This window comes from Barbatula barbatula, assembly GCF_947034865.1.
Source record: "Barbatula barbatula genome assembly, chromosome: 5".
Lineage (NCBI taxonomy): Eukaryota > Metazoa > Chordata > Actinopteri > Cypriniformes > Nemacheilidae > Barbatula > Barbatula barbatula.
In genome coordinates this window covers 5925334-5949028 of record NC_136769.1, presented here as the reverse complement: position 1 = coordinate 5949028, position 23695 = coordinate 5925334, and the positions used below count along the sequence as shown (strand labels likewise).

The window sequence follows — 23695 nt, the reverse complement described above, 5'->3', positions numbered from 1 at the left end:
ACGTTCCAGGCCCCCTTGACAAGAGAAAACCATCTGCCTTCACCAGGATCCAGATCCTCTCACATACCCAATCCCCGATCAGCATCAGGTGCACCCAATTTACCTGTAATACAAGAACATGACCACAAAGAAAGGACAACCCGTAACATAATATTAACAACAAAGAAACAGCAGCAGTTCACTTCATGAACGCTCGCTTTGTATGGTCTTAAAGTTAATTCACTTTATGATAATCATAACTGATGCTTTAAACCATAGGTGCAAGTATCTGTGGCTGATAGGAATCACTTTTTAAGTGAAATAAAAGGTCTGGATTTAGAATTTGGGTCTGAGAGTAACGCAATTTCAATCCTCTATATGAATGTACTGTCCATGTGGGAGAATTGACAATAAAGCAGACTTTGACTTGCATATAAATTATGATTTACTTCTCTGATGTATTAAAATGTTTTTGTGTTTTACTCTTATACTTTTGGCCCAGTGCTCAGTTTTTTATACGTGCTTGAATCTCAGGTATAAATCTTTCAAAGATGACAAGGTGCATGTGTGCCAACTTCCACACCCAAAACTGGTGGCATCATTTACATCTAAATGGTGCATTTGCATGATGGACTCGCTCTCTCAACAGAGAGCAGATCATTCCCTCAAACCTTTATTGTGATCTGCTCTACTGTTGTGGGATAAAACCATAATACCCATGTGATATGCTTATATCTTTTGGTTCTGGTCAGAATCCTGGCAGCAGCATTCTGTTTGAGCTGCGCTGTCTTACGGTCTTTTTGAGAAGACCTGTGAGGAGTCCATTACAGTTATCCACCCTGTTGGTGATGAAAGCATGATAAATCTCTAAAAAAACATCTGATTCTGGCTATATTTCTGAGAGGGTGGCACGCTGATTTGCTTATTGCTTTTGTCGTATTCTTGGTAACGTAAAAGGATTTCTTGCTGTCTTTATGCGCCATATGATGTCGCTGCATGTTCCATACATACAGAACATTTTAAATCCTTGCATCCCATATTACATGCAGCGTCTAACACAAACTAATAACCGTTATTTCATCTAAAGCGACTTACAATTGAGGTTACAAGAGAAGCAATTGGAACAGCACGAGGACAACAAAAAGCATAAGTGCAGTAATACTGGTCTCATATAGCCTACCACATCCTTAAAAAAGAGCCCCTCCATAACAAAGTAGAGTGCATACTACAATAAAAATTAGAGCAGACATGAAGGAAAAGTAAAATTGTATACACAAATTCAATGTTTGTTTTTGTATTGATTAATACCAAGCAACCGAACACCACATGCAAACATATTTGACAAGTAGGATATATTTAGTTTAACTTTTTCATCTGACTTTGTTTAGAACAATGATTTGTTTATCAACACAACTTGTGTTGTCTGGTTTCTGGGAAGGCCCGCAATATATACCAGACGCTTGTATCCAAAGTTACTTACAGAGAGTTCAGGGAGCAAAAAAGATATATATACATATATATATATATATATATTAATGTGTGTGTCTAATATATATATATACATTAATGAAGTGAAATCATCAAAAGCTGCTGCTCACTGTGTTATCATCACAGCTGCACTCCCGCCATGTCTCAGTATTAACGTGTTGTGCTAGTTGTCATAAAGTATAATATTAAATGAAACATAACCAGTGGTGGACGAAGTACACAAACCATGTACTTGAGTAAAAGTAGAGATACCCAAGGTAAAATATTAATCAAGTAAAAGTAGAAGTGCTGCCTTTAAACTTTCGCTTGAGTAAAAGTACTAAAGTGTTTGCCATCAAATGTACTCAAGTATCCAAGTACTATGATTTGTTTTTATGGCTATAATGTCCTATTATCATTTTTGTCACAAGACTCTTGCTTGCTTGTGAAGACTCTAATGTCACTCTTGGCACACCAATCTATTAATAAAATGACATTCATTAGTCAGACAGACACTGATGTCTATTAAAATTTTCATAAACCCAAAACCTTGAAGACCTTGAAGACAAAATTAAATAACAGGACTTGAGAGCAGTTTCGGCTTAACATTTATTTGTAACACTAATCCAAGTTTTTATTTAAACTTAAACTTGCAATGGAACAAAAGGATCATATAAACAAATATGTACTAATCTAAGTGGATTCACTGAACCGTATTACAGCACATTCTCACTAAGTTATTAGACATTTCTCCAACTTGAATTCTTGAAATCAGACTGTTGGTTATAAAGTATTTAGCCCATCTTCATTCCTGATAAATGAGACGGGTGTATTCCTTCTCTCTCATTCTTTTCACTCAGAGAAAACACTTAAAAATGAAAGACTCGTTCTTCACGTGTTGTGGCAAGCTAGATTCTGTAGTTTCTTCCATGATTTTACTTATAAAGACATTAGCAGTCAAAATGTTATGCTGTTGCAGACAGTTGCACTGAATCTGATGTGATGTTGAATCGTGTGTTCACGCTAAGTAGACCAAGGCGACAACAGGGCCAAAACAAGTTAAAAACTAAGCGTGCGATGTTCTGTGATTGGCTCGTTTTACCAGTTAAGTTTTTACTGACTTTGAAAATGTAGTAGAGTAAAAAGTAAGATGTTTGACTTTGAAATGTAGTGGAGTTAAAGTAAAAAAGTCTCCCAAAATGGAAATACTTGAGTAAAGTACAGATACACAAAAAAAATAAAACAAAAAAAGAATTACATTTACTTCGTTACTGTCCACCACTCAACATAACATACTACTAAATAATAGCTCTGATATTGTAAAGCCTTCATTTGTTTAAGGAATTTTCAAAAACATATTTAAAAAGAAACCATGCCATTTGTGAACACGTATCACAAAATGTCATAACGTTTTTGACAAAGACAGCACTCTAACAAAATAAATATGCACATTATCTAAGTGCCATTGAAATCGCATCCATCCCCGTGTCGTTTAAAAATGCTCGTATACGGAAGTAAACAAAAACCGCGCATGCGGTTTAAAAGCTGCGGTACGTCGCGTTGCGCATGCGCACTGATACATGCACGACGTCTACTCGAGACGAAGACCTGTCCTGCGGCCACACATACTCGGATAGTTACAAACATTGCGCAGACGCCCATTCGCTTGGAAGTGAATGAAATGACATCATGTTTTCTTTATTTGTTCTTGCTATAATGATTTGTAATTGATAAATTAACCACACGTTGTTTTGAAAATGTAAAACCTTTGTTTCTGGCTCTTAATATAGATATTAGGATGTACGTCAAGACATTCAAATAGTAAAAGCTGTCAGGATATGTATGTGTTTCTATAAATGTGTGTAACGATTAGCGAGATGAAGACGGTCATGAAGCTTTGAAACCTTTTTGCCAAAGAGTGTAAAACAAGCAGATACATTACAGATGTTGTCTGTGATACACTGTATTTTGCGCCAGTGAAGGATTAGAAATAACGGTGAAGAATACAAATATTTTCACACAGACTATTCATATATGTGTAGGCCTGTTTTCTGATGGTATATAATGATTGTATAACATTACTGTAAATTAAACACATTGGTATGAATGGTGCTATCAAATGTGGATGTGTGAATGTACTTGTGTAACTTTATATAGCTGTCAAAAGGTCGCTTTAAGATTCGAATCGCTTACCACTCAGGCGGAAGCGAGGCTTCTGACTTCATCTATGATGTCATTTGCCTAAATTTGCGTATACAAACCTCGATACGCGCTTCACTGAAAGCTTTAAATACATCTTCAAACCATTATTATAAGTATTGTAAGATTATTACTTTGCCTAGGTATACAGCTTTCGTGAGTTGAAGGATCTAGTCGACGGAGCAATCAGAGGAACCGGATCCGGGGACCAAGAATGACACAGACACAGAAGTAGTTCACCCAAAGTCAAAGTTTACTAAAGATGGGTTCAGTATATATATGCATAAGTAAGGAAGTGACGAACATATCACTTATGTCTGAACATCTCACACAATAACAAGATAACACATTGGTTTGGTCAACGTGTACTGAGCACGCCGTAATAGATGGAGATCGGTTAGACAAAACATATATCTGTACTTGCAATGTTGCAACAGATCGGACACAGAGAATTCTGGATTCTCACAGGTATGTAATGGCTATTTACACGTTTTCTTTCTGACCACCTTGTCAATGTATTTTTTGGAATGTAACTTTTACACGTTTACACCTTAAAAATGAACCATGCTTTGTTGAACATTTAGTTTGTATGTGTGGCCTAGTGAAACCACCACTTCACTATTACTATACAAACGTATAATTTATTTGTGTATATTTCTTAAATTAATTTATTCATTTACTGTCTCATTTAATATAAATAATTGTTATGGAAAAGTGATAAAATACACCTCCTTTTGCATCTATATATTTTTTATTCATTTTGTTCTATTATCCACTTGTTAAGCCTGACATCACTCAGTGTTGATTGAAATATACATTATTATAATTATCAGCCGCTCTTAAACGGAAAACCAGACCCCGTGGCCCAGTTTGGATACTATGTGTCCTAATTCATATTTTAACTTTATTTAAAAAAATTAAGTAAGCATTTAAATGTAAAAAAAAAATGCATTTATTTATTTAGCAGGTCTGTTACCACACAGCGATGTTCAGTGATGCCATTCACAAGTCAAGTAAGAGACAAGTAATGTACAACGTCATTCAAAAGTAGCAATATAGCAAATCCAGTCTGACAGTTTTTGAAACGACAGTTTAATGAAAGCTGAAGACATGATTGATCCACACCCCTGCAGAATGAAACATGAAGATATTGAGATACAAATAGGTTGGTGTATTCTTTATTTTTCTTTGTAATGATTGATGAGGCTTATTCCCTACATTTTAGGTCATGGGAGTCTTAGAAAGAATCTTAGAATGTATCTAAGATTTTATGGTTGTGGGAGTGATTAAAAAATAAAACACATTGTCATTTTTTTGTTTCATTTTAGATTTGTCGAAGGATAAAAGTGATGGACTGAATAAAGTGGAAGAGAAACATCAGGGTCAGAAACCTCAGAATCTATTGGCTGTCACCTGCCCTCAGTGTGGAAAGTGTTTCAAATGTAAAAGTCATCTTTAGGAGCACACAAGAGTTCCCACTGGAGAGAGTCCGTACGCATGTCCTCAGTGTGGAATGAGTTTTAGACACAAATTGACGCATGAGGATAGTTGGATAAATGTTGAATTGCGTTCAATGGCCATAATTGCATACTTTGTTGGGTTTGTTTCAAATATAGAAGGGAAAACACAAGTAAAAATGTTGTTACTTTTTGCATTTCTTTCCAAAAAACTATTCAGAGAAGGACAATGCTGAAGAATAACTTTTATTTTTGGCTGAATTACATGGAACCTTCAGCATTCAAAAGAACTTTCAGATTCTTTGTGGTAGAGAAACGTCCTTGTGTAAATTCACACCGGAGAATGTATCAAGTGTATCATCTAACAGGGGTTAGGGTGGTTACAATGCTACAGAAAATAACCAAAACAAAACACCCGTTTCTGTCTGCACTTTGACAGCTTTGATAAGGCATGATTACTGTCAAAAAAATACAACACAGAGAGACATTAGAAGAGGTCCTTGACTACAGTAAATGTAGAACAATTTGATTCCAAAAGCGCTTTTCACAATGTGAATTTTACATCATCTTTGGTTTGTTGAGAATATAGAGGGAAACCACAAATTAAAATTGTGTTAATTTAGCATTTACTGCCAGAGAACCCAAATGAAAATAAATTAAAGTATTCCAAGAATGACATTCACAATGCCATAAAAGAACCATTTTGGCATAATGATTTCATATAGAACCTTAAGATAAAAGTAGATAAAAGTTCTTTAGATTTAAAAGAAAAAGCAGTTGACTAAAAGTACAATACACACAATATCTTTTTACAATATTTAAAACGTGGCCAGGCATGTAACTAAACTTAATCAAAGTACGTTTTTAATAAAATTGTTGTATAATAGTCTAACAGTAAAAATAGGTTTCAGATCAATAATATTTCATATGTTAATGACCATTGGACTACACAGCCCTTTGGCTCATATATGGCCAGTTTGATACCACGGATATCTATAATAATAAAGAACTGTTGTTTTCTGTCCGTATAAACGATTTTGTTAAAACAGTGTATTTTACAACATCAAAAACGCTGGTGAAACTAAAATTTTATTTAACAACATTTGAAGAGGTTGGATCCAAAAGGAGATGACATTTTTCAAAAAACATGCTTTTATTATGTAATCATGTTTTCATCGTGTTAGTAACACACCTGCTGTTTGATTGATTTTAATTGGAATGCACTATAATAAAACATGATTTTAGATTTTTATCTTATTTCGGAACTCTCAATACATAATCTTATGCAAACCGCCGTGTTTATATCAATCCATATACGTTGCGATGTGAATGTATAAAAAGATTTATAAAAATAAATGATGCTGATTCGGAGAAATAACGCTGACTGTTCTTTAAGTCTTTCTTGTAATTGTTGCACATTGTTTAAATGTTAAGAAACAGTGTGCAATACACGCTCTAACTTTATATACATCGCGGTTTGGTCAGAAATAAGCGTAGCATTGCAAATAATATCCGAGGTAATAATTAATTTGCACAAACATGTAAACTTAAACCAGCACGATGCAAAACTTGTGATTTAAGATGATTATTTTGACTGTATGTTAAGTCAGTAACGCCCTCTGTCGGTTTGGCATACCAACGGCGACGTGATCGCTTCCGGTTGGTTTTGCGTTCTGTGTGCAATCCAGTCTGGGATCAGATCAGATCAGATCAGTGTTTGATACGCGATCCGAACCATTGTGTTTGAAAAGCGCATTCGTCACCTGCAGCGACCCGTAGGGTACTTGGAGCGGTGGTTTCAATGGACATTGCGTCCATTAATGTTTCCCAGAACACACTCGAAGGTAAGTTAACAAAAATGGCTGCATGTTTTTGATAACAGTCCCCTCTAGAGATCCAACCACAGAGATGCACGAGCCCGTATTTCATGGGGACAAACTTCATTTGAATGCAGTGTTTCCATTTGTTGCCACGGCTGTATTTTTCCTTCATGCGTCCTTCCCTACACTGTTCCAGGGGCAGCTCAAAACACTGCTCTGGTTCTTGGATGGCCAGATATTCATTCCGACTATAGACCACTTCGCAAAATGTAAACGATGGTCCAGATGCATTTTCGAGTTGTAATTAAATCTAAATATATTCATTTAACAATTTAGTTTGATTATACGTGTTATGTGTGTTGCATTTTGTCTGTGTAGTGATGAAAACTAAAACAGAACGTTGAAAAAGATCAGATCAGGTGGAATTTTGTGGCTTAGCCTAAATACGCCTGAGTGATATACATCGTATATATATATATATATATATATATATATATATATATATATATATATATATATATATATATATATATATATATATATATATATATATATATATATATATATATATATATATAACGCATTCTATACAAAAAGGTCTGCGCGAAGTGAAAATGTAACTTTGTATCAAGCATGGAATCCAGTTTTGCATATAGCCTACATTACACCGAGCCGCTTGTTTGTATGAAATGAGTTTGTCATTGTGATAATCTGCGTGTGACCTGAACCGCTTAGTTTCAGTCTATTTTTCGATTGAAACTCGTTTTCCGGAAGCATTGAATCCATATAGATCCCTATGATTCCTGTTAAATCCTGCTATTAAATATGTCAATCGGCCTGTCTATGAACTACACAGTTTTACATGTGACGCTCTTGGATTTGTGTCTTACTGTATAAGGACATGAACACATGAAGTTCATCTCTAAAATTTTGCTCTAGAGTTTATATCATGAGCATTTCACTGCTTGATTAAAGATATCATCAAACAAACAATGAAACTCTAGCATCTTCACGATGACACTTCAAAATAAAAGTCTGGATCATTTGAAAACCCAGGTGAAAAACACTAGTGTGCTATAGTATTTATTTATTTACTATAGCAAAGCATAGTATTCTTGTAGTAAATTGACCAATTGTTGTAAACACTGAAGTATATGTTAATGTTACTACAGCATGGTTCAAATATATTAGTAAAAAAAGGGAAAACCGAGAATTTAGAAAAATTCAAACCGAAAGTTGAATTAAGGTTAACTAAAAAAGGATATGGCCCTAGTTTATCCATCTGTATGTAATGTAACCTGCCTATTTACGTGATGACCTGTACTTGTGTGTTCTTTCAAAGATGGTTTGTGCTACAACTGTTTGGCTGTCTTACAAAACTTTAAACCTCTAGCTCCAGTGCTGCGTGCAAAAAGGTCATTCAGTAATATGATATAATAGAATAGAATACGATATTAATATGATCCTGGTGGTAGTATGAGGCGAGTATAAGGCTAAAATGGATTGTTGAAGTATACCTCTGATGGTGGAACTTCGTGCTAAAATGCGATGGCGTGTAGGATATTTTCACTTTTATCATCCAAGTGTAACTTAGAAAATTTTATATCCTTTAGATTATTTTATTTTCACTTTGAAGACCCATATAAACATTTTCTTAAATGTACAAATAAGCAACACATTTGTGGAAGCAATCACAAATGTGATTTTTTTTTTGATGAAAATGCATTTAGCATCTGAAAGCCAGAGGCGCTCTCGTGCTGAATCTCCAAATAAACTCCACATCTACCACACATTTAGTTCCAGGACCTCGACGGGCATCTGTCTATCGCTGTTCTTCAAGCATCCATGACCAAAAATATATTTATTGATGATGTTTGACAGTTGTTGCTTTTTTTAAATAATGCACATTATAAGCAACTCAACCTCTCACTTCTTCTGGATACCAATCACAGAGTTAATTTTATTTTCCGTAGTTTTTTTTATATAGACCGCAATGCATAAACACACTGGTCCAAAGCACAATTTAGCTTTTCAAAATGTTCTGTTGTGTTTTGTTTGAAAAAACCTGAAACCGAAATTGTTTCTGGACTAGTGTAGTTTATGAGAATGGTCTATATCTCCAGGGATGCAGAGGCAATAGGAAGGACAATGTATGCACTAGGGGTGTATTGATATTATAATCGAATGTTAAGAAGAACCATGGTACTCTTGTGGTGCGCCCTTTTGAAAGTTAAACGTGACCATTATACGTATTTTATATTTATTTTACGGAGCATGTTTGATTTTGGGCAAGTTTCACTTTGTGATCAAAGTTTTGTGTTTTTGAGGCTCTTGAATCACTTGTAGTCAAAATAAGCGATGAATGGTGTACTATATATACCGTCATTTTTACCGTTACCACAATAAATACAAACAAATATTGCGATGTAGTTCCATACCCATATCGCCCATCTCTTCTGCCCATGTTTACAGGTTAGAGCAGTGTTTCCCAACTCAGGTCATGTGATTGAGTCTGTACCTTCAAATAAATCATATTTCAATTATTTCTTAAAACGGCTGTTTAAAATAACAATAACTTTAGATCAAAATAAGTTAAGAGCTTAATGTGAACAGAGATGTGCTTAAGGAGTAGACTGACTTTTTACATTTAATGAAAAATGTATATTGTAATTAAAATGCCTTTGGATCATTCCGTATCAAATCAACCAAAATTTGAATTTTCTCAAGCTCAAATCTTTTGATGAAAGCCAAAATATTAAATGGGCACTGATGAATAGTAAATCGACTCATTTGTAGTTCAATTTTCACCTGACATTTGGAGCCATAAAATGACATGAGAAATATGAAGAAGTTTATATTTACACAGAAATTGTTAAATTTGTAAAATCTGTTAACTTTAGTAATCCTTGACACATTTTATGCCTATGTTGACAAAACAAAAATGAGGGAGAAAGCACTTTTCTTTTTTAAACAAAATTTACATGTAACTTTTAGATTCTTGTGCTTAACTAACTTTCTTTTGGGAACTACATTTTTAAGGCACTTTATGGTTAAGATATGGGGATCTAAACGTGGCTTCATGAGAAAACTGTTAAAATGTAGTGTACACATTTTTGGCAAATTGTTTTCCCCTTACCCAGAAATGTCTTTGGTGTTACTAACACTTTTCCAAATATACAGGTTTAGAAGAACCCAACTGCTTCTGGACTAGTCCTGTTTACATCTTGCAAAATAGTCTCTGACATCTGGGGCGCAGAGTTTGTTAGAAAAGCGACTGTATGCACAGCAGTGTTGACATGCTCGCGATTTCTAGTTCTACTGGGGAAAAACCTCTTTTTTCAGACCTCTTTTTTGTTGAATTGCAAAATCAATATTTCCTTTGTTTTTTCATGTTTTTTATAGGCCTATGTTAGGAGTCGGCCCCCTCCCACCACATACAATTTGCCTGGAGCCGCAAAATATATGTAACCTTACAATTACTATAACAAATATTATGCATATAAATTAGTGTTACCCACTTGTACCATTAGGTGGCAATATAGTGCCATTTATATTGTATTTAGATGTTAACAATTTATAATTTTTTGGCCCTGGGAAGAAGTGGATGTGTTGCAATAGGAGAGGCTCATACAAATTTTTATTTCCAATGCTATCTAGGACAGGTCATGTGCAAATTTGCCAACTCTCAGTTAGATTTAAGACAGCTGTTCTTAAATGGAAAACTCAGACACTGAGGTTAAATTTGCATACTATCGGTCCCAATTAATATTTTAAACTTTTAAATATTTTATTAAGAGTTGTTATTAATGAGAAAATGTATTTATTTATTTTGGCAGGTCTGTTCCACCATACAACACAGTGATCCACCATACCAGTTCATTGAAGCAGGTCACAAATAAATACAAGAATAATTCCTATAATCCTGCAAGTAAAGGAGCCACTAAAAGTGAATGGAGTTGAGTCCTCAGTGTCAGAAACCTCAGAATCTTGTAATGCTAGAAATGTCTTCTAGTAGTTTGCAGACGAACAAGATTTTCATGCAAACGACCAAAGCAGGAAAGTCTTTCACCTGCCCTCAGTGTGGAAAGTGTTTCAAGCGCAAAGGTCATTTTGTGGACCACATAACAGTTCACACTGGAGAGCGCCCATTCAAATGCCCTCAGTGTGGAAGGAGTTTCAAACAGAAAACGGGTCTTGAGAAGCACATGAGAATTCACACTGGAGAGCGCCCGTACACGTGTCCTCAGTGTGGAAAGAGTTTCAAACATAGAAGTCATCTTGAGGAACACATAAGAATTCACACTGGAGAGCGCCCGTACGCATGTACTCAGTGTGATAGGAGTTTCACACAGAAAAATCATCTCAAGGTGCACACGAGAATGCACACTGGAGAACCATCAAAGTGTGATGTGACACGAAAAGAAGATGTTCTGACTGACAACGAGAACAGAGGATAGATGCCAAACTTCTTGCCTGTGCCACGAACTGGCTTGAGACTGGGTTGGGGTGTGGAAAAGGGTTCGAACAGATATCAAATCTTGAATCAAATATGTAAATACACACCAAACTTTCAGAAAACAAGTCTTGAGACGCACTGGAGAGCGCCCATGAACATGTGTGCAGAAAGAGTTTACAATATAATGTAGTACTGAAGGTGACATTATTTCTTCACTGTTCCTTGTTTAGCTATATTTGTGAGGGTCCAATTTTCCTGGTAACATAGTGAACTGTTATCACGTCCCACTTGTTTTGACATTTTACTGGTCCTCTCTAAATACACTGTTCATAATTTGATCAAATAATTGTTTTCTTTAAATCTAATGTCTTGCACATGTTTGTGTGATATGTCATAAGCCTGATATAAAATCAATGAAAGCATTCTATGTCCTGACTGGTATGGTAAATCAAACGTGTGTGTGTGCGTGCGTGTGCGTGCGTGTGTGTGTAACATATTGTATAACATATTCTGCTTGTAAAAATGCTATTGCGGACATCGAGAAAAAGGTTTTACTAGTCAAAAGTACATTTTAGATAAAGAATTAACACTTTTTACCAGTAAGACGTGTACAAATACAAAGATAAATTAGCTATTTGTTTTAAATAAATTGTAAAAATGTTTCCAAAAAACGTATATTTGCTAGGTATCATTTTAATTAAATATTTGGAAAATTAACAAGGTCCCCTTTCTCACCAATCAGAATCAAGGACTACAATGATTATATTTCCAATCTATTGATATTCAACATTCCTAATTAATGTTATGGTCAAAGGTGAGAGCTTTTTTCTTTCCTAAATTCCTCAAAAAATATCTTCTTTGGTATTAAACGGAACAAAAAAAGTATTGGAGTTCGCGTATATATCTATCATTACGGTTATATTAGGTCAACGAAAACGTACGCGGCTCTTCTCGCTGTACTTACGGTAATATCAGCAACAGCAGAGAAGCTGCGCTAACAGGGTTTATTTTCCTCAACAATGTTTGAGGTAAAAGCATAAGAAAATGTGATGTTTTCACGTTATTATAACAGTTACAGTTGAGACTAGATCAGTGTCGTATGTTTATCAATTGCATTTATTTTGAAAAGACCTCATCAAGCCATCTGTACATTGGATGTGATACATAATGGCTAGGGCTAGGCTACTTAAGTTAGCCAAAGCTTAAATGAATTTGTGTGAATTGTAATATTGGAGCTTCATTGATGTGCTTATCTCATGTTGTGACCCTTATTGCCTACTTAGAATATGCCCTTAAAGTATGTAATTGTTTTTGTTATGGAAAGTTTTATCCGTTTTTTGGTGTGTAACAAAGCAGTATGAACGCATTGTGACGTACAAACTTGAGCGGAAAATGGTTAATATGTAGACACATAAAAATTCAGCCCCCTTTGTATTTAAGTATTTCTTACTTTATTATTTTAACATACTGTGATACTCATTTTAATTCCCAGTAATACTATTTAGTAGGGATGCACGATCAATTATTGACTGATTGACATTTTTAATGTTATCGGGATTGGCCGATATATTATAGCCGATAAATAAGTTCCTCTGGTTAAACTTCAGCTTCTGCACACAGTTAACATACCGGACAGTACAGTCTTTCTGCCGTGATCATTCACTTACTGCTATTAGCAACACATTGTTTATGTAGGTACAGTATGTACAGTATTTATGATCGTGTCAATTATAGGAACGATAATTGTGTGGTAGTTCCACACCAAAACACATTTTTTCACATGGTGACATCATTTACATTAAAAAAGAACCCTGGGCATGAAGGGACACACTCAACGATGAGCCAACAGTGAGACATTTTCAAATTATACCGAACATGAGTATTTAAATTATTTGTTTATTAGGTGTGCTTTAAGGAAATCTGAGTGGGGGGAAAGAGGAGAGGGGGAGATGAGATCACATGTGGAGGTGTAATATGCAAGTTTCATTCATTAGGGTGTGGTGTTTGAGATGGAAATGCAAGCTCAATGATTTCATTGTATTGGATTAAGTTCTTTGTTTTTTAATATGTGGCGACACAGTCAGTTTATTGTGGACACATTTGCACCGGGCACCATGTTATATTTGCCATTGGATGTCACCAGTTTTGCACGTCCACAGACGCCCCTAGCTATACGTAAATATTGAACTTACGTCCAAGAGGGGTCGTTGTCCGACGTCCAGATACTTACCAGATTTGCACGTTGTGTTGACGTACAGATATGGTCCTGGACAGACCGACTTAATATAAACATGATCTGCACGTCTGGCAGACGTCACCTGTTTGTTGGGCAGCCTTACATAATTAAAATCTTAACCCTTCTGCCCCTCTTTATGCATGTAAAGTCAACCTCCTTGTTGGTCCTAGATGCAACCTGACGACCGAATGAAATACCAATTAGACAAAAGTGACATGAAAAAGGAACGTAGTAGCCTACACCTATGACGTAACGAAGCATAGTTTTGCTGAAAATACGTGACATGGTGCGTTTTAATATTGGGTTTGTTACTCCGAACAACTGATTTGAATGCTCTGCCCCAAAAGATTTAAAACAGACAACTTCTCCATAATTTCCCTGTAAGTGTATTTTTAAAATAGCGTATAGTTATCGCGTGACGTCAGGCCCTTAGGGGAACGCCCCGGGGGAGGGAAGAGGACGATCTCTCTCTCTCTCTCTCTCTCTCTTTCCGAACAACGAGGATACAATCCCGAGTGATGCTTCTACAAAAGTCCCGAGATTTGAGGATTTTATGTCAAAACTCGCTGTTGTCCCCATGGAGGGGAAACAATGTGCGTTCATAGTAAACACTTCATCAAAGGTAACCTCGCGAAAACACTGGCTATTTGAATCTTCGTATTTGATCCATGAATCATACATTCACGTGTTTACCTGGATTGTTGTTGCGAGGAGGAAACAACTCTAGTGTTTAGTCAAACTATATCCTTTAGCTAGATAAAAAGTCGCGATGCAGTGTAACAGTAAATCATCTTAAAACGCAATGATTTAAATTCCTTTGCATCTTTTTTTCGACCCTTTTGTAGTATCAAGAGTACTTAACTTGTGTCTGAACTTTATTGTTTTTCAGAAACGTTAATATGATATAATTTGATGGAATACAACACGATAAACGATTTTAATATAAGAGTATAACTGTGTGTTCACATAGAGCGCGAATGAGGCGTCAAAAACGCGCTATTCGCGAGTAGTTGGACGCTTGAACATTTCGTGTTTACTCGCTTCATTCGCGTCATGGGGGGGCTTTAGCGGGAACGTAGTTGTAAAATAAGGCAAATAAATTCAATCTACCGCCTTTAGCTACCTTGTAATTTCAATATGTATATATAACATATATGAAGCTCCGGGTGTCCACAAACAGAGATTATGAGCGTGTCCTCCATTTTGTATTTATGTCTGCTCGCTACTTCGTCTACGTCACTACTAGAGCAGGCTCCTGATTGGTTAACGCGGCGCGAATTTTCGCCAGAGTTCAGATTTTTCAACTCGCGTCATTCGCGCCGCCTTATTCGCCGCAAGCGCGTCTATCGCGTCTTTGCATTAGGCTTGTTTGATATGAGCTAAATCTGCGCAGAACCGATCACCGGTGATCACCGCGAGCTGCATGCCGGTTAGAAACGTGTCCGAGTTACGTCCGCCTTGCTCTGATGTCATGCTAACGTGTGCCAAAAAACTCTCGCGAAGGCGAGGCGGCTGTGTCGGATTGAGCAGTCGAGCGCAGTTGCTCTCCTCCGACTGCGCTGTTCAAAAGCATGATGGGAAACGACTGACTGGCGACACAGCTTCATGCTCATTGGCTGAGAATGTGAACTGATACATTTTCTCTTCATTCTAACAATTAGATTACGCATCTGTTTATTTATATTTACATGCAAACTAAACAAAACACGCCTAGTGAAGTTAAGAATTAGGACATGCGTTTATTTTATATTTCTCTGCATTAGAATTCTTCCTTGTTGTAATTTTCCCTTCATTCTATTGTATGTTTGTGTGAATTAATAGATCAATCCATTAAAAATATACATGCACACATACATATCTAAATGGACTGTTTATCATTATGCCTCATATTTGTGTGGAGAAGTGTCTGGGTCTTAAAACAAGGGAAGAAATTCTGAAGAATGTTTGCTACAATACAGCTTTGACTAGCACGGTATGGAAAAATAATATGGACGTGAAATGGTGGCAGAAACCTGCTTGTTATTAAATATGATAAACATTTGTTATGACCTTTGTCTCTCAAAAGTAACTTGCTTTTTACTTAATTTACCATTTGTTTATACAATCCTTGAAAATTCAATTCAATTTTATTTATATAGCCCTTTTCACAATTTGCATTGTTCCAAAACAGCTTTACATGGGAAAAACGAAAAACCCAAGAAAGGGTAAAACACACTACATGATGTTTTGTATAATAAATCCAATTATTCTAGTAAATAATATCTACTGTCAGCATCTCCTGGTGGTTTATTTAGCATATTTTGCATTAAGTGAATGCTTGGCTGAAAAGATGCGTTTTTAATCTAGATTTAAATTGGGCGAGTGAAAATGTCTTACATGTTGTTGTGTAAGCTGTTTATTTGGACATTATTTGACAGTACATTCGGTCATTATTATTGTAACCATCCTAATGTAAAAACAGTGGTATTTCGATTACATCCACTTCGTCTGCGATAAAAAAACGCGAACGCGATCTCCTCCATTGTTCACGTTTGCAAGCGACAAAACAGCGAGATTCACGAAGTGTCCGACTTCAAAGGTCTTTTTTGACCCCTCCCCTTACTGCAGACGCCTACTCTCACCTACATTTCAGGCGAGGCGCATCTCAAACAAGCCTATTGACTTAACATGTAAATCACTCGCGCTTGACGCCTCATTCGCGCTCGGTGTGAACACACAGTAAGGCGAGGAATCTTCTTCCATATAGTATGAATCTGAGGTGCCCGGAAAAGTTACATTAATGCATTAATACTAACTTTGAAAATGTCCCATGGCTTTACTATAGACCATAAAGATTTTATAGAGAAAGAGAATGATCTTATGTTAAGGACATCTTGTTATACTAACTGTGGCATTTTGTGAAGAAAATGCATTAAGGAATGGAAAACACAAGAGCATTGGGAGAAGGATTAATGGATTAAAACGTTAACCGTAGAAAAACATGAGTGTTATGCACAATAGATATAATTTTTTTTACATATAAAGTCATCCTAAATAATGTAAAGAACATTCTTGGAAAATATAACCTTAGTATCTAATATTGATTGTGTACGGCCATGCCAAAGATTAAAATGATATCAGTCTTTGTGATCATTGGACTTTGTTTCACAGACTGGGTCACGTATTTAAAAATACAAATAAAAATCTAAATCAATTTGCATTACTATACACTAGGGCTGTGACAAGACACTTCTCACGAGAACAAGAAGAGATTTTTATACTTTTATAGAAATCCTCAATGATGAAACATATAGGCAGCGCGTTTACACAGAACAAGTTTGGAAAAGTAGCAACGTGGGATGGAAAATCATGTTTATAATCATGTCTATGAATGGCCGGGCCGGTCACTGTAGCTCACAGCACGCACACTTTGTGCAGTTATTAGTGTGTTCTGTACAGTAATGAAAACATGTCGCACCACAACAACATGTGCACTCACATATATTTTGAGGTTGCACAGGTTAAATTTAGGAAGCATATGTCAATTGCGTAAGAAGATTGTGTTCCTTCGAGACCAGTCGGATCTCAGCGCGAGTTCTTCTCACACCCCTACTATATGAACATTAAAAAAAGGAAATGCTTCTGTTGCTTAAGCCTTGTGGTCATTTTATATATTGACCATATTATTAATGTATGAACACAATGCGTAAACAACACTGTTCTTTCTTTTTGCAACTTTTCTGTTGGTTGTAATTAGTTATAATAATTAGTTTTAAAAAAATGAAAATGAAACCGTGTTTTGAATCGGTTTTCTGAGCTTCTGTCCTCATTAATAATTAACTTTTTCTTAAAAATTGCTAATTTGAAAATGTATTGTTTTATTTCGGCAGGTCTGTTCCACCATACCCCACAGAGATGTTCAGTGAAGCCGTTCACAAACAAATACAGGAATAATTCATATAATACTACAAGTAAAGGGGACACTTATTTCAAAAGTAGCAAATTCAGTGTGACACAATTTTGTCCAAAAATATAATTGTTAAAAAGGAGCAGTGATCCAGACCCGTGCAGAATGAAACATGAAGATAGCGAGGAACAAAGAGGTTGGTGTCATTCTTGATTCGTTAATAATTATTGGTAAGGCTTAGTCATTTAAATTTAGATCGCAGGAGTCGTAACTATCTTATAGGTGTATAGCATGTGTCTAAGATTTTGTTATGATTTTATGGTCATGGTTTCATTTTAGATCTTTTAAAAGATGAAAGAGAAGTCATGAATGAAGTTGAGGAGAAACATCAGTGTCAGAAGCTTGTAATGCTAGAAATGTCGCCTGGTAGTGTGCAGAAGGACAAGATTTTCTCTCCAAAAAGAAGGCAAATAACAGAAGCAAGCAGGTCTTTCACCTGCCCTCAGTGTGGAAAGATTTTCAAATACAATAGTCGTCTTGAGCGACACATGAGAACTCACACTGGAAAAGACCTTAACACATGTCCTCAGTGTGGAAAGATTTTCAAATACAAAAGTCGTCTTGAGCAACACATGACAACTCACACTGGAAAGGGCCTTAACACATGTCCTCAGTGTGGAAAGAATTACAAACACAAGCATCATCTAGAAGAGCACATGAGAATCCACACTGGAGAGCGCCCATACATATGTCCTCGCTGTGCAAAGAGTTTTGTGCGCAAACTTCATCTAGAAGAGCACAGGAGAATTCACACTGGAGAACGCCCATACACATGTTCTCAATGTGGAAAGAGTTTCACACAGAAATCAACGCTTGGAGCGCACATGATAGTTCACACCAAAGAGCGCCCGTACACATGTTCTCAGTGTGGAAAGAGTTTCCATCGCAAAACAACGCTTGAGGTGCACTGGATAATTCACACCGAAGAGCGACCATACACATGTCCTCAGTGTGGAAGGAGTTTCAAGCACAAATCAGCACTTGGATCGCACATAAGAACTCACACTGGACATCGGCCACACACATGTCATCAGTGTGGAAAGAGTTTTAATCGCAAAGCAACGCTTGAGTTTCACATGAGAACTCACACTGGAGAGCATCCATACTCATGTCCTCAGTGTGGAAAGAGTTTCAAACGCAAATCAAATCTTGAGGAGCACATCAATATTCACATTGGACTTGCTCCACTGATGACTCCTACAAAGCACATCCAGTGATAGGTCTTCTCTTAAAGATAGAGGCAACTAATCCCTGTGCCTTTTGATGATATATCTGAAATTAAGAATTACAGTGCATATTACCCATTCAACCTCTAATATCAAGAATAATAATTTGTTCAAATAAAAAATGTAATAGTTGATGTCAAAAGTGTATATCCTGAAAATGAATGAATGTCAGTTTGACTTGCCATAGACGAATGCTCAGAAATAGATGTTTATGAGTCATGAGGTGCCCTCATGTCTTATCTGTCTATCTTTGTGGAAACATTTCCTTTCGGCATGTTTAAGCTCCATCCCTTCAGATGAGGGGAAAAGATATACTATTAAACAATTTAAAATATACCTTTATGACTTCGTTTTATTTCAGCAGTCTTTCTTTATAACCTATATTCTTTACTCGCTGAAAGTCACATATTCATGTAATTATCATCCCTTTTGGATCTGGACAGTCCACGATTGGCACCCGGAGAAGAAACCACATTCACTAATTTAATTGTCATCTGCTCCCCTTATTGTTGTAAAAAAAAGAAAACAGATGTGAAGGTGTGAGTCTGCAATTTTGTTAGGATGTGGTGGCTGTTTGGTGTGGACATCCTGGCATCGGCGTTACATCGGGAGTTTGTGTAAGATAATGACTTTTGTCTAGGTAGAAAGTTGACGAGTCTAGTCGATGGAACACTCAGACGATCCGGATCCGAGGACCAAGAATGACGCAGAACAGAAGTGCAGTTCACTCCAAGTCAAAGGTTTATTAGGAATAGGTCCAATATATATAGGCCTATAGATAAGTGAGAAATGCTCAGATCCAGACACTTCGGTACATGGAAAATTACAACCAACGAAAAAAGTTTAGCAACCGCATAGCAACACCCTAGCAACCACCAAGTTCTTACCAAAACATCTTAGCAAACACACTCCTTGTAATCATTCTTGTCACGCTAGCAACAGACTAGCTCTTATTTAGCCTATATTTAATACATTGCAATAATCTAACAACACCAGAGAGGTTGAGCACAGCAACCATTAAGAACACCTAGCAACAGAGTCGTCGTCGATACAGAGCGCTTTAATTTTGATATCCTATAGTACGCCTTTCCCGTAATGCGCAGTATATGTGCGCATAACAAAACAGCGTGAGGTCTTTCGAAGTGGCTGCTGGTTTGACCGCAGTGTCCACAGGGAGGGGAAACAATGGTTTCGCTCATAGTACACTCTTGTTTGCAGTAAACACTTCAAAGGTAACCTCATGATCATTGTATTTTTATACATATGAATAATCTTTGTTCTCACCTGCATTGTTTTTTTGCGGACGAAGCAAACAACTCCAGTGTTTGGGTACAGTAGCGGTTAGCAACAGCTACTAGCTAATGTGTTTGACTTACCGTAAATAGTCTGTAAATGTACACTTTATCGACCTTTATGTAGTGCATTTCTTGCTAAATTCAGCCAAATGTATACGTTTTGGTTAAAACGTGAAAATTGACTGGAACTGCATGATTATAGTAGCAATAACGGTATGAAATGTGCAATGATTATGTTATCAAATGTGTAATGATATCAGTAGCAACATTAACAAATATTAGATTAGATTAGAAAACGTTATATATCCCTGCAAGGGGAAATTCATTCGACAACATTTCACAATACAAAGGACACAGTAAACAATTGACATCAATACATACAAGATAAAACAATTATATTATAGCAGCAAAAAAAAAAAGATATAACAGCAGAGGGTATAAAATACTTTCTGAAACGCTCTTAAGAACACTGAGGCATTACCAACCTACCACTAAATGAGCTCTTAAATCCACTAAGATTTAGGCTAAATGTTTTTTCCCCAACGGTTCAGGTTTGCATGGGCAATAGCATCATAAAACAGCACAATGAGGATTCACAGATCACACCTGCAGTGCTTTTGTGAATAAAGATGAACAGAATCAGCCTACACATTAAATATCACAACAAATGATAAGTATGCGACAAATAAATGTAGAGTTTGGGTTTTTTGTGTGACTGGGTCCAGTGTTGTGCCGAATGGCACCACAGAACCCTTGCAACCTCCCCGTTTTGAAAACCCCTGATCTAGACTAGAGTCCTGGGTATGTCTAAAAGCAAATAACTCCATGTCTATTACCTCTCTTTTGCAATGTTTTGAGGAGGTGAAATGATGGCTCCCCAGAATTTCCTCTTCCTAAACGAAGACTTTGGTCATTGTTTTCGGTCCGAATGAGAACCCCCAGTATACAAGCCCTGAGCTAGAAAGTCTATTCGTTTCAATATTCTCACGGGTGCAGAACCTGGCTGTTCTTATTGACCAGCATTTAAAATTTGACACTATTCTTCCGTCATCGTATCTGGTGAGCATCGCTTACTTTCTCAAATTAAAAACCTTCTCACTGCAAAAACCTTAGAAATGGCTGTTCATGCGTTTTTTACGTCTAGTCTTTGTATTGCGGTATTCTTAAATTTCAAATTGCGCATCTTCAGATTGTCCAAAATGCTGCAGCCTGACTTTTTGGGAAATGTCGAAAACAAGATCATATCACCCTATTCTAAGATCTCTTCACACGCTGCCGGTTTGTCAGAGAATTGACTTAAAAACTCTCTTCTTTGAATAGACATGACCTTGCTCCGGCCTCCCTTTCTCATTTTCTCCTACTCTGTCTAGAAGCCTACGATCCAGTGACCAGGCTCTGTTCCTGACGTGATGCTGAAGCGTAAAGGGGAGCGTGCTTTTGCGGGCCACAATTATCTGTTTTCTTTAGCGTATTGACTATTAAGATGTGGGATATTAATTTGGGTTGTTTTAGATTTGTCTGGTCTGTGTTTATATTTTGGTCAGGCTAGTGGCTGTGGTAAATGTGCTTTGTGGGTGAGCTTCTTAGGCATGCCAGTTGTAAGGTCGGAGCTATAATCAATGAAGAGCATCCTGATATAAGTGTCTTAATCTTGCAGGTGGGAGAGGGAGATATGAAGGACTGTGGCAATGGCATCTGAAGTGGACCTGTTGGGCCGGTACGCGTGCTGAAGGAAGTAAAGTAGTATGGCATGTATCAAAGATTTTTTTATGATTTAATGGTCATGGGAAATTTAAAACGCATCAAAATGTAATTATATAATATAAATATTATTTGTTTTATTTTAGGTTTGTCGAAAGAGAAGGTGAAGAACTGAATGAAGTAACACTGAATGAAGAAACGTCGTTGTTTGAAACCTTTGAATCCTGTAATGCTCCAAATGTCTTCTAGTAGTGTGCAGAACAACATTATCTTTCCAAAAAACAAGAAAAGAACTGTAGCAAGCAAGTCTTTCACATGTCCTCATTGTGGAAAGACTTTCAAACGTAAATCATTTGTAGAGGAGCACATGCGAATTCACACTGGGGAGCGCCCATACACATGTGCTCAGTGTGGAAAGAGTTTCAAACACAAAAGTAATTTGGTTGACCACAAGAGAATTCACACTGGAGAGCGTCCATACGTATGTCCTCAGTGTGGAAAGAGCTTCAAATGTAAATCACATGTTGCGGTGCACATGAGAATTCATACTGGCGAGCGCCCATACCCATGTCCTCAGTGTGGAAAAAGTTTCAAACACAAAAGCCATTTTGTGTACCACACGAGAATTCATACTGGGGAGCGCCCATACACATGTTCTCATTGTGGAAACAGTTTCAATAGGAAATCAACGCTTGAGGAGCACATGAAAATTCACACTGGAGAGCTCCCATTTACATGTCCTCAGTGTGGAAAGAGTTTTAAACACAAAACAACGCTTGAGAAGCACATGAGAATTCACACTGGAGAGCGCCCCTACACATGTGCTCAGTGTGGAAAGAGTTTCAAAAACAAAAGTCATTTTGTGGACCACATGAGAATACATACCGGAGAGCGCCCATACGTATGTTTTCAGTGTGGAAAGAGTTTCGGTAGGAAATCGGCGCTTGAAGTACACATGAGAATTCACACTGGAGATCGCCCATACAAATGTCCTCAGTGTGGAAAGAGTTTCAAAAACAAAAGTAATTTTGTGGAGCACATGAGAATTCACTCTGAAGAGCGCCCATACGTATGTACTTAGTGTGGAAAGAGTTTCAGTAGGAAATCGGACCATGTGACAATTCACACTGATGAGTGCCCATAGGTATATCGTCAGTGGGGAAAGAATTTCCAGTGTCTTGGGATCCCTGATTTGAAACATTATTTCCTATTTTTTTAGGATTCTTGCACTAAGGTTTCTCCCTTTTCTTTAAAGAACATAAGTTTGATTGTTTCTCTTAAGTGTTTATTATTAATTATACAATACAATTTATGTGTGAAAACCACCTATAGACTCCTCTGACTGGATCACTAAAGGAATGCTTGCTTACGCCGTAACCTGGTTTTGTCGTCATCAGTAAAAACATTTTGAAGTAATGCAGTGTTAATGGAGTTAGTATGCTCACAGACATGCTAGATGTTTTTTTAATGCTGTTTGTAAAGAGTAAGAGTTATTTTATACTAATCAAACCCATACTAAGACCTTTAATGTTTATCCAGATGGAAATATAAGCATTTAATTCCCAAAGAGACAGAAGAGAATCATCAGGTTATGTCGAATATTTCTACGGTGATACATTTAGACATAATTTGAGGTCCTTGGCAAACACGATTTGTTCATTCTGACCTCTGAATAACCTCATCAAATGTGTGTATCACAACTATATTAACACTGGATAGTTTTATTTAAAAAAGATACAATTAAATGTGGCTATATAACTATTTGTAATGCTCAAAATTTGTGTGGCAAATGAAAGCCACCATGTTTCTCAGCTTTTGCTGATATTACAGCAAATATAGTTACAAGAGTCACTCATGATAAGACCATGATGTCTTTGCTTCAAATCTGTTTAAATATCACTAATCTCCTTTTA

General features: G+C 36.7%; 2 protein-coding genes across 2 annotated transcripts; both read left to right on the top strand.

Moving 5' to 3' along the window:
• Positions 1–14037: 14037 nt before the first annotated feature.
• On the top strand, positions 14038–19148 carry LOC306893970 (uncharacterized protein). The gene is made up of 3 exons (XM_079456167.1): positions 14038–14236; positions 17484–17696; positions 17840–19148. The coding sequence occupies exons 2-3, from the start codon at positions 17666–17668 to the stop codon at positions 18775–18777; spliced, it is 969 nt and encodes a 322-aa protein (XP_079312293.1). The 5' UTR covers positions 14038–14236; positions 17484–17665; the 3' UTR covers positions 18778–19148.
• A 752-nt stretch (positions 19149–19900) lies between these two features.
• On the top strand, positions 19901–23107 carry LOC306893968 (uncharacterized protein). The gene is made up of 3 exons (XM_079456166.1): positions 19901–20018; positions 21739–21829; positions 21929–23107. The coding sequence occupies exon 3, from the start codon at positions 21973–21975 to the stop codon at positions 22861–22863; it is 891 nt and encodes a 296-aa protein (XP_079312292.1). The 5' UTR covers positions 19901–20018; positions 21739–21829; positions 21929–21972; the 3' UTR covers positions 22864–23107.
• The last annotated feature ends 588 nt before the right edge of the window (positions 23108–23695 follow it).

Bases quoted from the DNA above. Each gene is read 5' to 3' on its own strand.
- LOC306893970 (XM_079456167.1), top strand. From the start codon at position 17,666: ATGAAACATGAAGATAGCGAGGAACAAAGAG. The intron at 17,697-17,839 runs GTTGGTGTCATT...GTTTCATTTTAG, and splicing joins AGATAGCGAGGAACAAAGAG to ATCTTTTAAAAGATGAAAGA.
- LOC306893968 (XM_079456166.1), top strand. From the start codon at position 21,973: ATGAAGAAACGTCGTTGTTTGAAACCTTTGAATCCTGTAATGCTCCAA.